Here is a 23713-nt window from a genome sequence, read left to right on the forward strand (position 1 = left end):
CGCAAATTTATCAATAAAACCAATTTTAAATTTAATAACCTTTGAATTATTTTTTTTGCTTTCGCGTGTCGAGCACAATGAATCCGTCGCATGACTCATCCGGCCGGAGCCCTCTGACAATTGGGTCGGTATTTTAATGAAATTTAATTAAATGAAACAAGCAATTATTCTACAACTATTTTATTGATTCGTCTGGTGTATAAAATATTCATAAAACGTGTCTCAAACATGACATATGTCTAGTTGTACATTGATAAAAATAATGGCAGTGACGTGGCGGGCGTATGTCGACATTCTAGTAACATAAGAATTGACACAGTCCATTGGTAATGAACAGAATACGCCTCTAACGACTACGTATAAAACAAGCGTTCTAATTATAATGTTACAAATCAAGAGTCGGGTTACATAGGATATTTAAGACGCATCCCTCGTGTGAAACAAGGTCTCGTACATAGATCTAGTTCAGCGGGACACGAATCACCCGAAAACTAATAAAACTAAGGTTAACTTAAAGCGTGTTTGATAAATCTATATAGTAAAAGTTCGTCTAAAAAACATCGGACGGCGACTGAACTGACGCTATCAGTGCACTGGATGTTACGGCTGTTATCAGTCGAAAATATTGGGGTCTCGACTCAATCCGAGCACTTTTACAATTCACAGTGATAATATAAGATATATATTAAATTACTTAAAATATTATTTAAATGACTAACGATTGCATCATAATTATATGAACGTAAATTATTCCAATAAACGTAATTTAAAGCGTCATTGAAATATTCCACTAACAGCTTTATCCTTCTCGATTATTACAAGGAAAATTAGAGACAGGTCTAATTAAAACAACCATGTGTGTAACGTGAGGTTAAAATTTCGAAGTTATTATATATATGAATCTTCAGCCCACATCCAATTTGCCTTATTCGTTTTTATTGGAGGGTGTCGACAGTAGGGTCATCGAAGGCCGCCTACACACGAGTGGAATCAAGTGGGATGCTTCATAATACTGATAAAACGTACCATTTTTTGGTAGATATCGAGATGAAAATAACTTAAAAAAATAACTATTAAATAACACTTTGTCGGATTCATTATAATATTCGCTGTAACATAAATCTATTATGGATTATATTCAAACAAATTCTCACTGACGAGACAAGTTGAGTCACCTAAAAATATATCGCTTCCGAGAACTTCCGGCTCGCGAATTGACCTTAGCATTGGCTTGTGAATCATTGAATCACGATTAACATGTCTCATGGAACACAATGCAAGACCATATATATATATATATATAAATGTAGTAAATATTTTATAAAACAGCTGTCAAAACTTAAAATTACTGTTTGGAGTTAAAAATCATATGATACCTACCTTTATGCTGGGATTAATTTTTTTTAATTTTCAAAACCATTCAGAGCACACTTAAGTAAACATGACCTACATATCTCAAGTGTCATTCTCAAGCCATTCTACAAAGTGTAGAACAGTAAGGGCTGGATAGACTAACATTATTTTTATATATCTATATATTAAAAATTCAACCTACTGGTGCATGTACCTTGCATATAATGAGTAGAAGTTACACTTGTACAAAGTGACCATAATTTACTACCTATATGACATTTAAAGGATTTAAATAACCAAAACACAATCTTATCTGAATCTCATCAGCGTCATGCTCCACCAATATTAATAATAAAATTGATATCAATGATTGTACAAAGACTTTAGATACATTGAATTAAATTTGTAAAATTTTAACACATTTATAGCAGTATAAGTAGAAAATTATCTGAAATATCGGTTGTATGTTGTGGGTCTGTTTATTTGGAGGACTCATAACTGTCGTTGAGAGGTGGCAGGCTCTGTGTCAGAGTGTTGTCCAGCTTGCGAGCTTCATGTTCCAGTTTGTAGGAGTCCAGAGCGGGGTCCTGGGGACAGACACTTGTATTGTGACAACATAGCATTGAAGTATATCATCTTATTATATTAAAGAAATATTTAAGAGTTTCCTAAGGGTTAGGCTAAAATATACATAGATAAACATAAACTGTACATACACATAACATTACTTCTTCTTAAATATTATATAGTCTAAGAGTTCCTCAGTGCTTTATTAATAATCACCCTGCCAGCCATACATAATAGGCCTATGTAGTTATAGACATTACTAAAGCCTCATGGGTCTTATGAGTCTGGTTGACAAACCTGTGAGACGGTTCTCAGTGAGTCTCCTAGTGCAGTCCTGAGTCTCTGGACGTCTCTGGCCGCTCGGCCGCTGCGAGCTACGTACGCCTGACGACGACGGATCTCACTCGACAGCTGGGCTCGGAGCTGAGACAGCTGGAGAGTGACAGAGTGGGATAGATAGCGTATTAGGTGTGTGCGAGTGAGACAACAAATATAAATGTACGAATGAAATCTTAGAATTTTTTAACAATTGACAGTACTTATATGTATGTATCGATGGCCTCAAAGAGCATAAAGCTTAGTCAAAACTAAATTTTTCTTTGTTCATCAAAGTAATATACAAGACTGACCAATGTTAAGATTTCGGGATTTAACAGAACCGAGACCGAATCTCGTCCACAAATAAGTCTGATAGTATTTAAGACACGTGCTAGAAAAAAAACCTGTAATATTAAGTCTTTAATACCTGGTTCTCCAGCCTCATGATCTGTTGTCTGTGGCTGGCCTCCCTCGCCTCCAACAGTCTCTCGGCCTGGATCGCGGCCTGGCGGTACTGGTCCGCGTCTTGAACGTTGTTTGAGGACAGATCCGAGTAATATCTGTTGCGAGCCATTGACAACTCTGACTCCTATAGATAAGGTTTAAAATTAAATGTCACTGATAACGAGGAGTGTAAATATAAGAGGACTTATTTTAATAGATTTTTGTTACTGTCTAAAATTATGTACTTTTAAACTCGTCTCACGTCACAGACAGTAAATATATATATAAAATGTAAAAATTGTCGTATTTTCTTTTTGTGTAAGTATTTTATTTTCATGCAAAAACATTGAAACGGTTGTAAATTAATAACACAATAGGTCATATCAGAATAATATGGGACCAAATTTTTGGGAATAAATCCATAATGGTATAAGAGGTCTTAAATGCCTAAGACATAATAAGTGTCATTGACCTTATCAGCGAGTTCCTTCTCCAGTCTCCTGATCTTCATCTTCAGCTCGCGGTTCTCCAATTCAAGGAGACTCAGCTCGCTGTAGGACCTGTCCTTGCAAGGGACTTCCTTATACAGGAGAACGTCTTTGGTAGAGTCTGCGCCTTGAATGACAAAAATTAATTAGTGCAAACTAATGACATCCGAGACTTTCGCGAGTATTCATTTAAGTTTTAAATGAAACTAATATTTTCGGATTACTACGCCTATTTTATTATTTTTAAAACTTTATAGTCCCGACGTTTCGGTTACTTTGCAGCAACCGTGATCGCGGGCAGACGAGATGGGAATGTGAACATTCACAAATAGTTTTATTTAATGCAAACGAGTTACGAAAAAAACGAATAGTAAAGCGTACCTGTAATTTTTGTAATTAATTTAAGTATTGTATATCTAGAAGATTTTACATCTAGAAATTCCTATACCTAGAAAAGCTAATTGCTAGCTTATCCTAGCTCCGAAGCTTTATACCCTAGCTGAGTGTAAAAAAAATCTATAACACCAACCAGAATCGATATCGGATGAGAAGTAATTCTTGTCGTTTCTGTCATGACTCTTGCTCCTGAGCGCGGGTCTTCTTCTCTCCGCCTCTAGTTTCCTGACGGCGTCCTGTAATGCGTCGTTCTTGCTCTTCAACTCTGATCTCTCCCTCTGTAATAAATGCAACTCTCTCTCCAACTCTCCGTCGTGACTCTCCTTGCCGTCCCACGCCGCCATACGCAACTGAGACTCTAGATCGACCCTGCAACGGATGTTTAGCGAGATTTAAAATATATTTGTCAATCTTAGTTTTCTTTATTAAATCAACTTTTATATTTTTAGAGTTATTTTTGATATTACACATTTTCTGATGACGAATTATCAATATGAAAAGTCATACAACATATTTAAAAAGTATCTGAAATGAGAGAAACCAGTTCGTGCATTAAAAAACTGAGGCCCAACCGGCAGCGCCATCTATTATCAGCATCACTCGACTGCAGACCACACCCCGGCACACCGAGTCCGAGTATAATATTCTTTTCTGATGTTTAAACATGACTATGGTAAAGTTTTATTAAAATCGATTCGATACTTTTTGTTTGTAACGGGAACAAACGTCATCTATATATATAAAGTCGGCATGAGACCTCTTTTAATGGCCTCACCTCTGCGCTTCCACGTTGCTGAGTTGGTTCGTCAGTCTATGCACCTGGTCTTCCAGCGTGCAGTTGACTCTCTTCATCTCAGCCAGAGCCGCCTTCGCACTCTCAAGCTTCTCAGCCAGGACGCGACGTTCGTTCTCACAATTGGCTGAAATAAAACGACGCGTACGTTATATTACATTCGATTGGTTGAAATTAAGACGCATTCAATTTAATTTCTTCATCAGCGCGGTCTGCGGAAAAGCTAACGTTTGCGATAGTAAAGCTTCTGGACAATTAAAGCCTTTATGTTTTACCGCTTTTTAATGACATAAAATGGGTGGGTTTAGACGGTAGCTTTTTTTGGAAATGTATATAAATATTTTAATGCAAGTCACAAGCACATTCACCACAGAACATGGCTGATATAGATTTATGTTGAAAGAGGCGATAACGTAAATTCATCAGGAACGTAAAATCGCTATACATTAATTAAATTAAATAAATTGAATATTATAGCGTTACTTACTATTATATTGTATAGACTTACATCGAGTAAGTCGTACTTCAGTAAGTAGCATACACTTTAATAATCAATAAAAGTAGTTCAGAGTAACTTTCGGTTCTTCTTCCTTACCGTCTGCTGCTATCGAACCTAACATCTAAAATTTCCTATACTTGGTCTGAATCCGAATAAAGTTATATAACGAAAAATTCATTACAGGGCCCAGATCTCGCAGCTGTCACCTCTAATATCTACGTTCCTAGTAAGCTCACCAATACTCTTCTGCATATGTCTCATCTTATCCGTCACATTATTTTCATTGTTCTTAGCGTCGCTCAGCAGTCGCTGTGTCCTGGCCAGTTCTGTTCTCAGTTCAGACTCCGCTGTGGCTGCTTTCTGGAGCGCCGTGGAGAGCTGTTCCACGGTACCCTTCAGGGAAGTGCACCTGTCCTCCAAGGAAGCTATGGTGCGGGTGTAGCCATCTATGCGCTCTTGTAGTTTCTGATGAACAAAATATTCATTGTAATAGGCAGTGACAGTATAAGAGGCAGCAATGGAACACACATTAACTGGTGCTCATTTCACAGATAATATAACCTTTGCTCTTACTGAAATTAAAACTTTCAGATTAAAAAAAAATAACACATCAATATGCGGACCTTGAGTGCGGATTCCCTCTCCCTGGCGGCGGCGCCGGCTCTCTGCACGTCTCCCTCCAACTGAGCGCGACGCACGTCCAGCCGGGAGGCACGAGCTAGTCACAAAATGGTGTAAAAATACAATATAAAATACATTACTTACTTAAAGCATCTCTTTATACCTTCAGCGGCGGTGAGAGCCTCCCGCAGCTGAGCGACCTCTTGCACTCTCTCCGCGAGTTGCGCTCGGAGGCTTTCAGACTTGTTCTGCAAATAATATTCAACGATGATCTCCGTGGAAACCATACCATTTTGACGACAAGATAAGAAAAACATATCAAAGATTTCTATTTAATAGGACGAATACATTAGGACTTGACAAGAATTTTCTCATATACAGGCTGGGCCTCGAAGATTTTTAAAGGCACTCCGAAGCCCCTGTATAAGTGACTACATACCCCGGTGTGTAGTTTTTCCTCCGTGAGGGATGCGAGCGTCGCCTCTAAGCTGGTGATCTTGTCGCGGAGACTGCTGACCTCAACCGTCTTCGTCTGCACGACCTCGTTCTACAACATGCAAATGGGAATTATTGCTGAAAGACTAAATTCTACCAGAACATCATTCAACCAATTTTCAATATAATAAATTAATTTTGGGACAATTTCATATATAGCATCAACGCTATTTGGAGATAAAAAGTGACTCTATCTCTCAGTATCTCGTACCAAGGACGTTATCTGAACATCTCTCTGGCCCAGCGTCGCCTGTAGTCTGGCTTTCTCCTCCTGAACTCCTCTCAGATTGTTGTTCAGTGCCTGCACTTTTCCCTCGCCCTTCCCTTGTTGCTCCGTCGCTTCTTTCAGCTGTTTCTTCAGAACTGACAGCTGAGCCTTACAGTCGTCCTGAAAATACAGAGACAGGAAATCGAGAAATTAAAAAATAGCTATATTATTAAAATAAAAACAGAATAGGAAACAGTACGCTCCAAGTGAAAGCAAAAAAATTATAAAAACATTCACTAACGATTGATTTATTGCGATTTCATGAAAATTCTAAATGTTTTGGATTTAGCAATACGACTTAAAATAAATAAACATTTGGCCGTAAATTGGCCCCCATATTAAATTTCGACGAGGAAGTCCGCTTGTAGTAAGCTCCATCCAGACTCTAAAGGGTTAGGAGGTTATCGCATTCAAATAAACGTGTAAACACAAGCGCTTGCTTATATGCTTACCCTCTCCCGTTCGATCTGACACACTTCGTGCATCAGATTCTTGACTCCCTTCTTGATCATCTCCGGGTCCACGTCTATGACTTCATTTCTATCCTCAGAATGATCGCGACCTTTGGACCACAAAAAAAACATGTAAATTCACTCGCTCATTATAATAGTGGTAACTGGATCAACACACAACACTAAAACTACCATCAAAATGAATCATATCAGAACAGTTGGGATGAAATCGTTTTAAGATTTTATATTATTTTTTAACTACACGACTGACGGATAAGCTGCTCGGAAGATATTTGAGAAACGTCCGTGTTAGCGAGAAATATTCATGGACTCCATAAGAAAGGTAAATATGGGGTTTTCCAATAGGGACGCTTGAACTTTGACAGCTGATTGCGGCCATGTTGTTTGAGTGACAGCTGTCAAATGCAGTGTGTTATATTCATTCCGTCCTCCCAAACCACCATGGCAGGTTACAGTGTCGAGCAGCACGTGCAAATCATAAAATTGTTTTATGAAAATGGGTCTTCAGTTCGAGCAACGTTCCGCGCACTTCGCCCGTTTTACGGTCGCGATGATCGTCCTGCCGAGTCGACTATCCGTCGATTGATGGACAAATTCGAGTCAACCGGGTCAGTTAACAATCAGCCGGTTCCCGTGCGTCAACGTAACGCGAGATCTGCCGAGAATATCGCCGCTGTGCGCGACAGTGTCCTCGAAAACCCGCGGCAGTCAATTCCGCGTCGCGCACAGGAACTCGGCCTTTCGCAGACGACAACTTGGCGAATTTTGCGTTGTGACTTGAGCCTGCACCCGTACAAGATCCAGCTGACCCAAGAGCTCAAGGTTAATGACCATAGACAGCGCCGTGTGTTCGCTGACTGGGCATTAGAGCAGTTGGAAGTTGACGCCGATTTTTTCAAAAAAATCATCTTCAGCGACGAGGCGCATTTTTGGATGAATGGCTATGTCAACAAGCAAAATTGCCGTATTTGGGACGAGACCAATCCACACGAGGTTCACCAAGTGGCAATGCACCCGCAGAAAGTGACTGTTTGGTGCGGATTTTGGGCCGGAGGCGTGATTGGTCCGTATTTTTTCGAAAACGATAATGGTGTGGCCGTCACCGTCAATGGTGAGCGATACCGGTCGATGATAACCAACTTCTTTTGGCCTGAAATCGAGAATATGGATCTGGACAACATGTGGTTTCAACAGGACGGCGCTACGTGCCACACAGCACACGCTACGATGGAAGAAAAGAAAGATCAAGCGCCCTTAATGGAAAACCCTATAGATTGTTCAATGAACGAGCGTCGTAATTTGATCTCTAAGCCCAAGTCCCAAGGTCCATTCACTATACCTCTGTGCGGGCTGTACTTCCTGGAGGGGCTGGCGAGGCGTCTTCTCGTCTGGAGGCTGCCATCGGCCTGGAGTCCGCAGACTCTCTTCAAGCAGTGAGCGACCGTGGACAGCTTGGCCTCGACCTCGCGCCGGCTGGACTCGCTCTGAGAGAGAGACGCCTCCAACGCGCGGCAACGACCCTCACTGGCGCCCACGCGGGTCTAACACGACAGTTCTTTTACTAAACATTTCTTACACTAGTAGCGGATGGTTTTCAGTCTATCGTTCGTAAATAGCGCTTGATAGTATCGCCGTACTAATGATCTAGAACTGAAACGCTGTAATTAGGTTCGCGATGCAACTTTTTCACAATTTTTTTTTTGTTGTATATTGTTTCCTGTATCCTGAATGCTTATTAAAAAATGCTATGTTTCTTCACTAGGATGAAAATTGTAATACTCAAGTGTATTTTGTTATCTATGCCCATTTCAATATTTTATTTTAAACGTTGCGACATTTTTATATCTGTGATTTCTGAGATTGCAGTTGAGGAAATAACAAACATTTCAATTTGTTTTGCTCAAACAATTAATTATCTATATAACTACTAAATGACCGCAACTTATTTTTGCTAAAAAATTAGGATTATTACCGTCACTAGGCTTTGGTGATCAAAAAATTTCTCTTCTTACAAAGCTGAGGAAAATTACGGATGAAAATAAGTTTACAAAACACAATGAATTAATTTTAGACCTATATTTTTGGATACATTATCAAAAAAAAAGAATAACCAATAGGAGCTAGAAACAAAATCTTTCTTCAGATTCCTTTTTAAACATGAAAATCTGACCTTCAACTCCTGTATCTGCTGCGTCGCGTCCGCCAGACACACCTCCAGGTTATGTTTCAGCTCCTCCAACCTGCGCTCCTTGGACCTGCAGTCTTCGAGGCGCAGCACTAGTTCCTGGCAAACAACGAATACGTGTACCCTAATCTTAACTTACAGCATGATATCAATTTAACAGACTTAGCGTACTGATCCCTTAAATAAAACTAAGATTTTCGGTTATACTTTGCTTGTCTTTTATTGTTTAAAACTACATACTGGCGACGTTAACTACGAGCAGACGAGACGAAAATTATCGTCTCGTCTGCTGCAAAGCAACCGAAACGTCGAAAGTATTTAGTTTCAAATAATAAAAAAGCGTAACATATCCGAAAATGTTAGTTTCATTTAAATGAAGACACGCGGAAATCTAAGACACCAAGACTATTAGTCTACAAGAATTAGTTTCCCCGTCCACAATAATGTAACAGTACTGTTTTTTTTATGCACAAAAAATAACTTCAACTAACTCAAATTTTTTCTGATATTTCTCTAAATCAATCAGCGGCCATAGTTGTTGCCAACAGTTCTTGATATCAATAAGGCAGAAATTATATTGTATGATCTGTATTGGTTCACCAACATGTTTTTAATTCTCTGGAGAGTTCTATCATCGAGGAAGTTGTGTCGTGACATTCTCCAACAAGAATGGATATCCTAGCCGCTTACTGTTCCACAATCTCAGGAGTATTACCTCCAGTCCAAACACGATGTATAAGTCAAGCCATCCCTTCCCATTATTCTTTCATAATATAATACCTGTTCCCTGTCCCTGAGCGCGTCTTCCAGCCCCGCAGCTCGTGTCCTGGCGTGTGCCAGGTCTCCGCGGACGGATTGCAGGGTGGCCTCGAGCTCGGCGGCATGACGTCGGGCGGCGCCCGCCTCGCACGAGGTACGCTCCCGATCCTCGTTACTATTCTGAAGCCTAACATATGCAAAAACATGAACCGGTTAGAATATCTTACATTAAATGGCATTATTTATTTTAAATACTGAAAGCTTAGCTAGCCACATAGTGATGTGTTGTGTATTAAGGTTTTTTTTATGATCTAAAAGTCGCTTGCAATCAATTGAGGCGATGAAGTCCAGTTACATCCACACCACAAAAAATACTTTCTCATTAAGGTATACTGATAACTTATTTAATTCACTAAGTCACATGTTGTTCTGAAGTTCCGAAAATTTCCTCCCTCCATCTCCACCCTTGTATACTTTTCATTAACCAAAAACCTAGATGATAGCAGATCCTAAATTACTTTCTCTACGATCTCCCACAGCCTACAGACCGTGAGATAGAGTACACTCTAAGAGATAAGAGATAAGATTGAGATAGAGTACACTCTAAGAGGGTTCCAATATCGACCTGGACTGTAGTTCCTTAATGTCATGCTGCGCCTGTTCCAGGGCGGCCCTCTCCCTCTTCAGCTGCGTCTCTGCCGCCTTCAGCGCCCTCTCGCTCTGTTCCCCGCCACTCTCAGACTCCTTCAACATGGTCTGCACGCGAGACAGTTCCAGCTCTAGGGTTGTGCGGTTTTCTTCCAAACCTGTGTTGCGAATGTTTTATCATTTACTTCCATATATGGACATCGAACACAAAGTATTAGTTGATAGCTTATGGGCTATGGACTAAAAAGAATGGGACTTTGTTATTAACCTGTCATTAATGTAACATACGATTTGCTGAGTACAATAAAAATAATATGCAATTACAAGTATATTAGATTTTTGAAGCCAGCAATATATTGTTTTATGTCTATAACTAAAGACCGTAAAGCCATAAAACGAGAAATCTTATGTTTCCCTAAATCCCCTTACTTGTGATTCTCTGGTACGCCTCATCCCTGGTCCTCGCAGCCTCCCTCCTCTCGTGTTCAGCTCTCTTCACGTGATCTCTCAGCTCTCTACAAGCGCTGTTATATTTGTCTCTTTCAGCGCTACATTGACTCAGTTGGCGTCGCACATCCGTCAAATCCTTGCGAAGACATTCCGATTCATTTTCCACTGAAATCAGCAAGAATCCTATTAATTAAACCGTAAAGTTTCTGCATACCGATCGAAAACACTTGAACTTTAATCCATAAAAAAATGATCTTGTCTATACTGGAAGCTAACATGTCGATAATAAAGAAGTCATGACCTATAAACAACAGGTATATTTTACAGATTTCACAATGAAAGCAAAAATGTTACAAACAAACTGTCAAAGACCAACAATTTTTTCGCCAAACCTAAAGTTGTTTTCCCTCTACTCTAACCCTTTCCCTACTCACAGTCCTTCAATTTCCGCAAGGTGTCCTGCAGTTGTCCGTACGCCCCGTCGTATTTATCCTCCGCCAGTGAGAGCGCCGCCTTAGTTTCCTGAAGTTCCCGGTTAACTCCTTCTTTCTCCAAATGAATCTCCTTAATTCTGTTCTCATAACGGACACATTCGTCTTCCGCTGCGGCTCTGGTTGAATTTGGTACACGATCAGAATTTTCGGACAAAGGAAATGAATGACTATAGAATGGAAGGTAAGTCAAGGTAATGGAAAATGATGTCTTATACTGTTGTAAAATTTTATTAGTAAATGTATCCAGCAGGCCCTTATATTTGCATTGCAGAGTCTTTCTTTGGTAGGTCTTTCAACGAACGACCATATCCAAGAAAAAGCATAGATCAGTACTAAAGTAGAAGCTTCCACTGATGAAAATAGCTCTCAGTTAGCCAAAGAAACTTAAATTATTATTTTTTTACCATAATTTAAATATAAATTAATCATAACTAAATTATAAGTGCCCCTCATCATTTTATTATTGTATATAGAGATGTTCATCTTCTCTACTTACTTGGCTTCCTCTAGTCTGGTCTTCAAGGCTGACAGGTCATCCTTCAGCTGGTTGATATGGTTCCTGTCGTGTTCGAACCTAGCCTGAGCGTCTCTCTTGACTCGTTCCAGCTTGTTCTGTTCGCATGACAGAATTCGTTTCGCTTCTTCCAGACGTTCGATCAACGCCTGGTGTTCCTGGTGCGCTGGAAAATTATCGAACACCGACCTTTATTATACCGAAATTTGAAAGAAAGTATTTTGTACAGAGACGAAATTTCTAAGCATTCCACGGATTCACCGTGCGGGTGCCGGGTCCATCCTTGCAGGGAGAGGAGCTTCAACAGTGCCGGGGACTTGCGACCCAGGTGTAACCAAATTTGTATTTATTTATGTTATGTGAATGAATTTCTAATACATTTTCGTACCCATCAGTAGAGCCTGTTGTTTGTCGTTCTCTGCCCTCAGCATGGCCTCATCATGTTGCAGTATCAGTTGGTCCCTGGCTAGCAGGAGTTTCTTCTCTCTTTCCCTCGCACTAGCCTCAAATGCTTCTTTCTCGCTCGTCAACGCCGCAATGGTCTGACTGAGCTTTTGCTCCAGTGATTGACGAAGTTGTTCCTGTGAATAGAAAACAAATGTTGCAAGTGGCGCCATCCCTGTCGTACTAATTATAGTATACTATTATTCTTAGAATTATTTTTATGACTTATTATAATTAAATATAATACTGAAAAGTAATGGAAACATTTAAGTGTAACCTTGTATTTGAAAACTATAAATACTGGTGTCAGCCATTTTGTAAGATATTGTAAGTAACGCTGAACATCAAAAATCAAGACTGAACCTGTACCTCAGACACGAGTGTAAAGCAACCGTGTTGGCTTTATTGAACTTAAAGTATGCAAATATGAAGTTTGTAGTAGATAATATAAGTTTTTCACTTTTTTATTCCTCTGTTATTACTTTTTTTTATTACTTGCACTTTTCATACATTTACACTTTTTTTTAGTCGAAAGCAATGTTTTATAAAATAGCGTCGTGACATACGAAAACACGACATTCGGAGCTCATAATCTAAATTAACTAGTTACTCGTATCTGACTATTTAATATGGAGGAAAATTTTCTCAATATCATGAACAACTAATGTTTTACATAATGAGATCTAAGACTTTCGCTAGTTTTATTCATTTAAATGAAACTAATATTATTCGGCTATACTAAGCGTGCTTTATTTTTGGTAAAAACTACATACTCCCGACGTTTCGGTTACTTTTCAGCAACCGTGATCACGGGCAGACGAGAGACGGGTTGCTGAAAAGTAACCGAAACGTCGGGATTGTGTAGTTTTTAACAAAACTAAAGCACGCGTAGTATATCCGAATAATATTAGTTTCATTTAAATGAACTAATGTTTTTTTACAAAGCTCCATTAATTAAGGGCTACATTCATTTACGTATAACAAAAGGTCAACATTATGACATCTTGTGAACTAGTATCCTGTGAAGGTCGGCAGTACATTTATATTCTTGGAGAATTACTTATCAGTTCTCCGGATCCCGAGAACTTTTAGAGGTAAATCAACAAATAGATTTGTACATCGGATTAGTGATGTAAGTCACCCTCCCGGTGACGCTGTAGAGGACAATAGGGCTAACGGCAACAGTCAAGTCGAAAAAAAGATTTAATTCTATCGAGCTATTGGAAAAAACACACAGCACACAAATACATTATATATATACATTTAAACTATATCGTATCTCTACGTATCGTATGGCCTTATTTTGAGCAATTTTCATTTTGATTTTACATACCGATTTTCTCTATTACAATACATTAGTAAATGTGTATTTTACATAAAAAAGCTTTTTTACAAAACGCCTTGTTTTTCAGCTCCCTTCTGTGTCTTATAAAGAAAGGTGACACTTCCTTATATTCAATATTAACATGAACACGTATTCTCGAGAGTTCTAGTTTTAATTGTCATTTAATGAAGGGGACGGCGCGTACGCAGTCCCCACTACCAAAAATTACGCGTCCGAGTTATCCGCATTAGGGATAATCGCAAAGGTCAACCCCGCCGCAGTGCAATGGCGGGGCCTCGCTCCGGGGGAACCGCCTTCATGATCACGGTATCCCCTACGCCAGGTAAGTATGAGTTGTGTTGTACGACGAGGGGTAGTCATTCGACGGAGAAAAATCCCACTAGCGTGATCCAGGAAAAGGGCATTCATGGATACGGCGACATCTAGTTAAACTTTAGTAAATGATGAAATAGTCTAGAGACAGCGCCATCTTTTGAACGCATTCGAAATAAGTCATTTTATTACGCTAACAATGGACTTGAGCACAATTAGACTGAAAGCTATGGGAGCATTGGCCTAAAATTATTTTTGTAATTTAATTATAGGGAACAAAATTCTAAGGAAAACAAAATTGTTCACCTTATTGAAACAGAGAACATACTTTTAATAGAATTCGCTTTTACAGAAAAAATGTTGACGGAAGTTGTATTGACTACAGCTATGACTTTAATGTCACTACAGTGTGTGAATAATAACATAGCTGTCAACTGTAAGTATTAATAAAAGAAACTTATGACTGAAATATTTTTTGCTTTTCTGCCATTTTAATATCTTCAAATTAAAAAAAAACTTTTAATGTAGATCAAACTTGTTTCGGATGTTCCAAAAAAATATCTTTTTGACAACAGTTTATTTAAATGTTAAATAAATTAAATTTGGGACGAATACAATGAAGGATATACCTTTTCCTCTTTGAGTTTGGTGATGTTGTCTGTGGTGGTCTTGTTGAGGTTGGCTATGACCGTCTGATACTCCGCCTCCTTCTTCCCCGAGGACTGCGTCATACTGTTACGTGTTTCTCGAAGCTTCTTCTCGCTATTTTCCAGGTCTTTAGATAGACGGGCTATTTGACCTGGAGTAAATGTGGACTATGACGTATAAATGTCTCTTGTTTTGTCTCCGCTTTGTAAAGTGAGACTAAAATGTTCATTTCGAAATCTTTTAAAAGTCAGAAATACAATTACAGTTATTGATTTAATCGAAGGCTTTTGAGACTTTAAAACTAAGTATTGGCGAAAGCATTTTCGTTCGACTTATTCGACTTCGACTTTTGAATAGCCGGTTCGTTTAACCTGACAATTTTAATAAATTTGGATTTTTTGCCTTTCCCACGAGAAATATTTGGCTTCGTCCATTCTCTCTCAATTTTTAAGTCCCGTCTCCGATCGCAAATTATTCAAATTCATTGATAACGCTATGGCCGCTTGAATTTTAAAGCGGAACATGGTTTAATAATGCAACCAATGTTCAACATCAGTCCATATAAGTCCATAGTCCATATAACGTAGTAAAACCTTTATAGTTCTCGACGAGGAGCGCTTGTTCGTTCATAGCAGCGGTGAGGGCTTCTCTCCTCGTGTCGGCGTCTTCCAGCGCTGTGCTGGCCTCGAACAGCGCTGCCTCCAGCGCGTCCTTCTCCGAGCGAGCTCCAGCCAGCTGCTCCTGCAGGTGTTGCCTGTCCTTGTCTAAACTGTCGATCAGAATCTGCGGGAGCGAGACAGATATATGTTGCTGGTGTGCGTTAACTTGTGATTAATGACAGGATAACTTTATTGGAAGCAACAGTTCTGCATGTATTTAGAAAAATTATGATTCAGAACCAGCTCTTAGGCATTCAGTAGAAATTTTTTGATGAACCATTACTTAGAAGTAATTTGATTTTTAACATTTACAAAGTAATCATAACTATTAGCTAAGTCACACATCTAAAGGGATATTTATATAATTGCTTCTAGAAATGTATAATCACTTTATCTCATTTTAATGAAGCCATTCAATAATACCAAAGATTACTTAAGAACACAGTTTCTTTGAGACCTCCTCTCTCCATATCCCTCCCTCTCCCTCTCTCTCTCCCCTCACCTGTTTCTCCTCCCCGTTCTTGACCCTGTCATCCAGAGTCCTGTTCAGTCGGCCGATGGTCTCTCCCGCCTGTTCCAGCCGTTGTTGGAGTCTCATCATCTCCTCATTGAGAGACTCCTTCTTGCGTGACATACTCGTCAGCTGCGAGCTCAGTTCCCCGCGTTCTCTATTAATATTATAAAGAATAATGGAATATTATATATATATTATATTATCTATAATATTATAAAGAATAATGGAATGGAAAGTCATATAAAAAAATAATATCTTGGTGACAATAAAATTAAAACTACTTTGATATGAATAGGTCCGCATGATTTGTCTTCAACAAATCACAACAGAAAAATATAATATAAACCCAAAAAAAAAACTACCCTCGAAATTCGGTTACTTACAGGATGTGTTACGTGACATGACACTTGATCCTCACCTCATCACCTGTCTCAATTCTATCTCTACTTTCTCTCTCTCTCCCTCCAGGAACTTTATCTTTTCCTGCAAACTCGCTTTATCAGCCTCCACCTCCATCCGATTCTGTTCAGCCGCCAGCAACTCCTTGCGCAGAGAGTTCATGTCGCTCTGTTGTTCTGACGATTGATTTAGAAGAGATGACTTGTCTGTCTCCATCTAGAATTTAAATAAAAAAATGACGATATTTAAATAAACATATACCAGATAATTAATAAATTGAAATATTTATTTTTAGCATCAAATAATAACATATCTGAAGTTTTAAAAAATATATATTAACAATAATTTTATAACTCAAAATATGAGTTAAAACTCATAGGACACTAAATTCCTATATGGGGGTGTTAATAAAGTTCTGTCTACTTTAATTGTTAGGATATCTGTTCCAAAGCCAGCTGTACCTGTTTGAGATCTTCTAAAAGTTTCTTCTTATCATCTTCCAGGCTTCTAACAATCGTCTGCAACTTCTCTGTGAGGTCCTGCAGGTCACTGCGCTCTAACAGAGTTCTCTCCAATTCTATCTCCAGCTCACCTGATACGAGATGAGATGAGATAGGATATTATAATTTGAATTTGAGTGTGTTTATTTGAAGTATTTTTAATACACTATAGAGTCCAGGTTATGTTAATATAACATATTCTTTATTACTATATTGTACTTAAAAATAAATCATAAAGCCTGTATACTATTTTATACACAACTTACACTTGTTATATATATATACACAAATATATATATATATACAGTTGTTAATTGTATGATAAAATTATTATTGAATTCAGTTTTATCTAACAATAAAACATGTCATTTTTAGTTATTCTTAGTTTGTCTTTCTATATAGTTATAAATCCTTCCTTATATTTCAAGGTACTTTGTGAGTTTGTGTACAAACAAACCGCTATTGATTTTCATTGGCAGAAAATCCAGTCTCAATAGACTTTAAATGTTGTGTAATGAATTAAGATAATTTTATAATCTGTATTTTAATGTGTTAATTAATTCATCGCCAAGCTTGATGTAATACATTTTTATTACTTAAACAATATTTTCGTGTCAGAGGTAAGAAATCCTTATTTAAAATTAATTTAAATAAAACTTTGAACACATATTTTAAGTTGCTCTATTACTAGAGGTACCTTCAGTTATCACCAGGTGTAACTGTCACCCAGATGCGTCAATGTCACTATTCCTGATCTTATGCAATACTAACTCCTATGTTTCTCCAGCTGTTGCAGCAGTCCGTCCCCCTCGATCTTCTGCTGTTCCAGCAGCTCCCTCGCCAGCGCCTCCTTGTGCAGGTCTTCACGGACAGATACCAGCTCAGATCTGAGGCGACCCGAGCGCTCCTCTTCAGCACTACATGATATAGAATTAGGGATCATTATAAGTTAAATTATCTAAATACTTATTGCGAAATCTTTAACTGCTATGTGGCTTGGCTTACATATACTATATTTAGACTAGCCAGCTAGTTTATGTGACTACCAATACTGACATAATGTAAGCTTCTAGATTTGAATACATAAAAAATGTGAAATCTGTGTCTTTTTGGGCCGGACACGCCGCTTTGAGTTAAGCGAGTTAGATAAACTCTCATTTACATTATAAAGGAATAGTCCAATGTTAGCCAAGAAAATAATATTGTAGGAAGAATTATTTAAATGAATATCTAGATTACATTAGATAGATATAAATTTAAAATTTAATTTATTTTTCTTCTACCATAAAAAAAATATACGTAAATATCCGAAGCTCTCATTTCGTCTGCCCGCGATCACGGTTGCTGCAAAGTAACCGAAACATCGGGAGTGTGTGGTTGTAAAATAAAAAGCGCGTAGTAGATACGAAAATATTACTTTCATATAAATTAATACACGCGAATATCTTAGATATTATTGTAAATAAAAAAAAATTACCGTAACACAGCCTCCCTGCTGGCTCCCTCTCTATGTAAGCGATCCACTTCACAATTCAAATCCCTCTTCTCATTCAACAGTACTTCTATATTCTTCTCCAAGCGAGTGTTCATCTTCTGGAGTTTCTCGTAATCAGATGTGAGAGATTCGACCTTGACGTGAAAATACATATATATATATGTATAAATAAGAAATATTTAATAATGGTATCATTTTTAAAGTAAAGCAACATAAACACGACTCTAATATATTACATTCGAGCTTATATACAACAGAAACTAGGTAGTTTCCTAGTAATTCTAGTGAGAGACGAACATATACCATGGAATTAATTTCAAGTCGATTCCTTTCGAGGTTATTCTTATCAGCTCTCAGAGCCTCGATGGTCTTCAGCATGGACTCCTTCTCCTGGACCAGCTGGTTTAGATCCGAGTTGGATTGGTCCAGTTTCTCTGGAAATAAGTTCATAAGTTTCAATCATACACAATGAACCGTGCATCAAACATCCACCGACTTGGAACGCTGTACTTATTTTTGTACGGTATAATAATAAAAGTACTTTGTAAAGTATTTTTTAAATCATGTTGGCGCGTACTCATTAAACAATTTTCAGATTATTAAGTAATTAATTCATATAAGTATGTTCTTTCGAACTCCACCTTCAATGGTGACTGAAATTTCACAGCTCCCACATTATATATTACGTACAAATGATTTTTAGTCAAAAAATATAAAATACAGTTTCTGAGTGCACCAAAAACTGAAATATTGAGTTTATGCTGGTCTCTCAGGGCCACACCTTGTAAGTCCTGAACTTTTTTCTCCAGGGTCGAGTTGGTGGTGTCCCCGACCTCGCAGCTTTTCCGACACGCCGACAGTTGCTCGCGGGCGTTTTGGAGACGAACCTTTGTTAATAGATTTGGTTTTTTAAAGATCTTCTTGTTTCACATCATAAGGTGCCAAGGTAAGTTATGCTATATAATATTTATATGGAATTTCTACTAAGAATTTAAACAGAATTTATTATAGGACGATGTTTGTCCGTACGTTTGTTATCTTTTCATGCAAGAAAGGAATCGATTTTAAGCAGACTTCACAATAGCTCGTACATCAATATACATAAAGATTATTATCATCCCAAAGTCTGCGTCCGGTCGGTATACGGGACTGTGAAAATTTGTATGAAGGCTTCTTCACTGACGATAGATGGCGCTGTATGTTGATAAACTCATACTTTCACCTAAATTATTCTTAATACACAGCAATGCAAACTGTTTACACTTAAGCTACAGATCATTTTATATATACGCATATACACCTGTAAGTCATGGATCTGTATTTGGTATTTGTTGAGCGCGGCGTGCAGGGCGCTGACGGCGCTCTCAGCGAACAACGTGCTGCATCCGGAGGCTCGGCCGGGGGACCGGGGACTGCGGGACGTGACACCAGACATTGAAATCACAATCATAGTTCTTAGGGCTACGGACTTAAAGCTCAAGTTATAACGAATTAAAATTCGAATAGAAAATTTTACAGACAAAAGCACGATTCTAAACTGGGACCTCAGGTATATTGTACTAACAATCAATTAATATAAAGCAACTGAAAGTAGACTAGCAACTAGGTAGCTTAAACCAATCCCAACAACCTTCGTGCTAATAGATGGCGCTAGAGGCGCCTTTCAAATAAAATTGTAGTTTCCTTACTGGGTGGGGACATATATATATATTTAGACTAAAATACCTCTAGATATAAAAAAAAATGTGTTATTTGTTTGTAATATTAGCCAAACCATTTTTATGTAAACAACATACTTATATACTTAAATATATATTTTTTGAATATCTAACAGTTAAAATTTAAACTAATCTTTGAAACGATTCAATATACATTCTTAGAGACTTTAGGATGGATGATGTTATAAGAAGTGAGTCTAATAGTTAAGTAATTTAATTTATTTTGTTAATATAGAAAAACTAATAATTGTAATATACAAAGCCATATACCGATGATGTTCTGCGACTCCGCCTCTCTCGTCCGAGTCCTGTATGAGCGCCCTGGCCACGTCCTCGAGGGCGGCTCGCAGAACGCGGACCTCTTCATCAGCACTGGAGAGAGCCTCACAGCGATCCTCCTACAAGTAATTATAAACAAATGTCATAGAAAATGTACCTTTATTAAAGTAAATTTTTAAAAACTTATATAACATATTTGATAAGACAATTCATAAACAGTGTAGAAAGAGTTGTTCATATAAAAGGTAAATTTTGTTTGAAACAGCCACTTGCCAATATAAAACATTCCCTTCTATCTTCTAATATTAATAGGAGTACCACAATTCCTTACCAAAGCTTGCAGGTCTTCCAGCAGTCTCTGTATCCGGGAATCTCTCTCTCTTAACTCCGACTGTGCAGCATCTCTCTGTGAGGTTGCGGTATGCAGCTCCACACGGAGATTCTCCAGCGGTGAAGGTGAAGAGGGTTGTGGTAGCTGGGTCTGAAGGGGCTCCAGCTGTTAAATAGATATTATCACACATAATATTGTTGGCGCGAGTATTAAACGCGGAACTTTGAAATTAAATAGATTGACCAAGAAATTGATCAAAGAAAAGTTAAATATTCCAACAAATACATACATAGTGAGATCTAAGATTTTCGCGAGTATTCTTTTAAATGAAACTAGTATTATTCGGATTTACTACGCGGATTTTATTATTTAAAAACTACATAATCCCGACGTTTCGGTTACTTTGCAGCAACCGTGATCACGGGCAGACGAGGTGTGTGATCACGGTTGCTGCAAAGTAACCGAAACGTCGGGATTATGTAGTTTTTAAATAATAAAATCCGCGTAGTAAATCCGAATAATACTAGTTTCATTTAAATACATACATAGCCTTAGTATTACATTGATCAAAAAATTCTCACTTTAGCTCCTTGAGCATAAGCGGTGATAGCAAAACCGCTCAAGGTACCGACGAGTTCTCTGGCGGCCGAGTCTATGTCACTCTTGACTTTGAAGAGTTCTCGTTCGGTGTTGCTCTGAGTCTCCGAGAAGAAACGCTTCACGGACACCACCTCACGCCATAAATTGAGAAGACGATTGTGCTCACTCGAGTAGTAATCATTGAAGGCCTGAAGTGATAATTATTTCAGTTATAGCTAAGAGTAACAAATCCTATTATCCAACTGTAGCAAATTATATCTAAAAGTGGTATAATCTATTAAAAATTTAATTTTTAACACTAAAATGGACATTGTTGAGGAAATAGTTGAAGTAAAATCCAAAATATAACAAAACAAATTGATGTAAACAGGTCTCGAACCTGTACTATAAAATATTATATTAATGGAAAATTATATTCTAGAGATCGCAATTGTAAACTCTGCTTATATTGAAATTTTCCTTTAAATTTTTTAAATTGAGTTTTTACTTAAAAATCTATGCTGTCAATATCAGTTTTACCAAATTGTATTTGTAACACATACCTGCTCTTCATCCTTCCACTCGTCTTCCTTGATAGCCATCTCATCCCGGAGTGTTTCCCAGTCGTTGGTCAGTTTCTGGAGATCGTTAGTGAGAGCCTCGTTGAGCTGGTGGGATTCCTCTAGCTGCTCCCTGAGTAAATTGTTCTGAGAAACCAATTTCTCACATCTGTTGAATGAATAAAATCAAAATATAGTTAATTAAAAAAATATATAATAATAGAAGTAATATAATATGTTCAGTACAGTGCTTAAGTTATATGGTTATTCGAAAACGTGGACAGTGTATTCTTCCAATGTCTCGAAGTTGTTCCAATATTATCGAAAATCTTTCCATACTTGTGTTTCTCTTCTTCGATCTTCCTGAGCGCGGTGTCCAGGTCCGCGATCCTCTCCTCTTTGCGCTCGACCGGGGCTGCTGGTAGTGCGTTTGCAGACCGGTAACTCGCCTGAGGATCGCTGCGCGGCGTCTCCAACATCTGACTTTCGAGTTCTGCACATCTTTGCTTGTATTGCAGAACCTATGTAACAATATAAACGTAGTTTGTCTTAAATTGGATAAAACTAGCATAAACGATCGCAGCAACTTGTTAACTTTATTTATATATCAACTTTTTGTTATTTACTATGAAATGTATACGGTAAAAATAAAAACATTTGAAATTGTTTTGATAACATTGTCAAATTGACAAACGTCAATATCAGCTGCTTGTATAGTGCGTTCAGAAATCTTTATTTAATATTTATATCATTGATAAAATTGATGGCTCTTTATTTTATATGTAACAATGAAGAAACATTTTAATAAACCTTAGCCTGTAGTCGAGACACTAAAGCTGCCTGTCCTTGCTGAGCTCTTCTATAAGTCTCAAGCCGTCGCTTGTGGTCAGCGCTCTCCCCGGCAAGGCGGGCCCGCAACTCTTCATTCTGACGACGAAGGTCGCTGCCTCCGACGCTCAATGGCGAATCCATTTCCGCAGTGCCGTCCGGAGATTTCTAGAAGCATCAATATTATTCATAAAAAACACATTGTACGGTATCTTTAAAAAGCATTGTATAATATAAAGGTCATCAATAGATATCATCTCATTATTATTGTAACAGATTACCTGATCTTACAGACATAATGAAAGCTATCAACAATAAAACCTTCATGCACTATATCAAAGAAACGAACTTTGTTAAATTGCGTAATCACTTCTTACCTCCTTATTTTCTTTTCTTACACGCTGGTGTGGTAGAGTTGTTGGTTTTCTACCAATGGGAGCACGAACGCTCCTCGGCGTCGTCAAACTTTCCCTCGCTGGCAACTGTTATAAAAATAAGTCTATAAAATCAACTTTAAAATCAACAACCTAAGCTTAGGTGTACCTGAAACGTCACTTTCTTTTTGACTTTTTTCCTTTTAACTTCTATATAGCAGTGACGATAAGATTTAAACTCGTAAGACATGCTAGAAGTTTAAAACTTAAATTGCAACTCCGTACGCTATCTAAGATATAATCTGTTCACGATTAACCGCTGCGAAATTAGTTGAGGTTGTATTATTTTTTGGTACCAGAAAAACTATTTGCATTAAAGCGCACTGCAACACTGTGGCGTTAACTTTCGTAGGGTGTCTGGTAGGGAATACTGTATATCGGTCTAGGCATCTAATTGCTAGCCATATCGCACTGAATAAAACGGGGTGTACCGCGCTGTTATTATAGATTCGAAATGTAACAACGTGGGTATTTACTTTATTAAATACAAATACATGTATTACAATAAAGCATTGACGACAGTAATGTATCAATTTATGTAAACAGGTAATCGGTAGATAGGAATATTATTGTTAATTGAATCCGCAATATATAATTCTTTTTTTAAATTTTAGTTGTTGAAAGAGAAAAATCACAGAAACAGCATACGACGGAATAAATTGCTTATATATCCTCTTGTAATTCACAACTAGGAGGAATTGGCGATAATTACTACGAATCAAAGTAATACCAACACAAAAATAAATAAAAAGCAAGCGTAACTCCTTTGTAATGCTACATAAATACTACATAAATCTTAAAAAGTAAATCATATATAAAGTGCCTAGGTTTAGGTACACTTCCATTTGATTCTCTTCTTTTGCTAAAAACATTACTTAGACTTAGCTACAGTTCATTTTATGA

General features: G+C 37.9%; 1 protein-coding gene and 1 non-coding gene across 2 annotated transcripts; both read right to left on the minus strand.

Annotated features, from left to right (window-relative positions):
* Positions 1–164: 164 nt before the first annotated feature.
* Positions 165–22540, minus strand: LOC116769233 (rootletin). Its single transcript, XM_061527876.1, has 36 exons — positions 22359–22540; positions 21888–22069; positions 21552–21717; positions 20991–21197; positions 20410–20574; positions 20070–20197; positions 19382–19493; positions 18863–18968; positions 18385–18515; positions 18064–18215; positions 17358–17503; positions 16548–16678; positions 16106–16302; positions 15676–15841; positions 15108–15297; positions 14496–14665; positions 12154–12346; positions 11748–11931; positions 11192–11367; positions 10737–10922; positions 10285–10465; positions 9681–9846; positions 8886–8999; positions 8055–8256; positions 6695–6804; positions 6186–6362; positions 5919–6026; positions 5643–5727; positions 5482–5576; positions 5095–5323; positions 4342–4486; positions 3700–3935; positions 3155–3297; positions 2666–2827; positions 2218–2352; positions 165–1940 (listed from the first exon to the last, which is right to left on the minus strand). The coding sequence occupies exons 1-36, from the start codon at positions 22518–22520 to the stop codon at positions 1833–1835; spliced, it is 5646 nt and encodes a 1881-aa protein (XP_061383860.1). The 5' UTR covers positions 22521–22540; the 3' UTR covers positions 165–1832.
* Positions 13722–13884, minus strand: LOC116769354 (U1 spliceosomal RNA). The gene has a single exon (XR_004353458.2). It is a non-coding gene; the product is annotated as a U1 spliceosomal RNA (small nuclear RNA).
* Positions 22541–23713: the final 1173 nt, after the last annotated feature.

Source organism: Danaus plexippus, chromosome 5 (assembly GCF_018135715.1).
Source record: "Danaus plexippus chromosome 5, MEX_DaPlex, whole genome shotgun sequence".
NCBI classification, from domain to species: Eukaryota; Metazoa; Arthropoda; class Insecta; order Lepidoptera; family Nymphalidae; genus Danaus; species Danaus plexippus.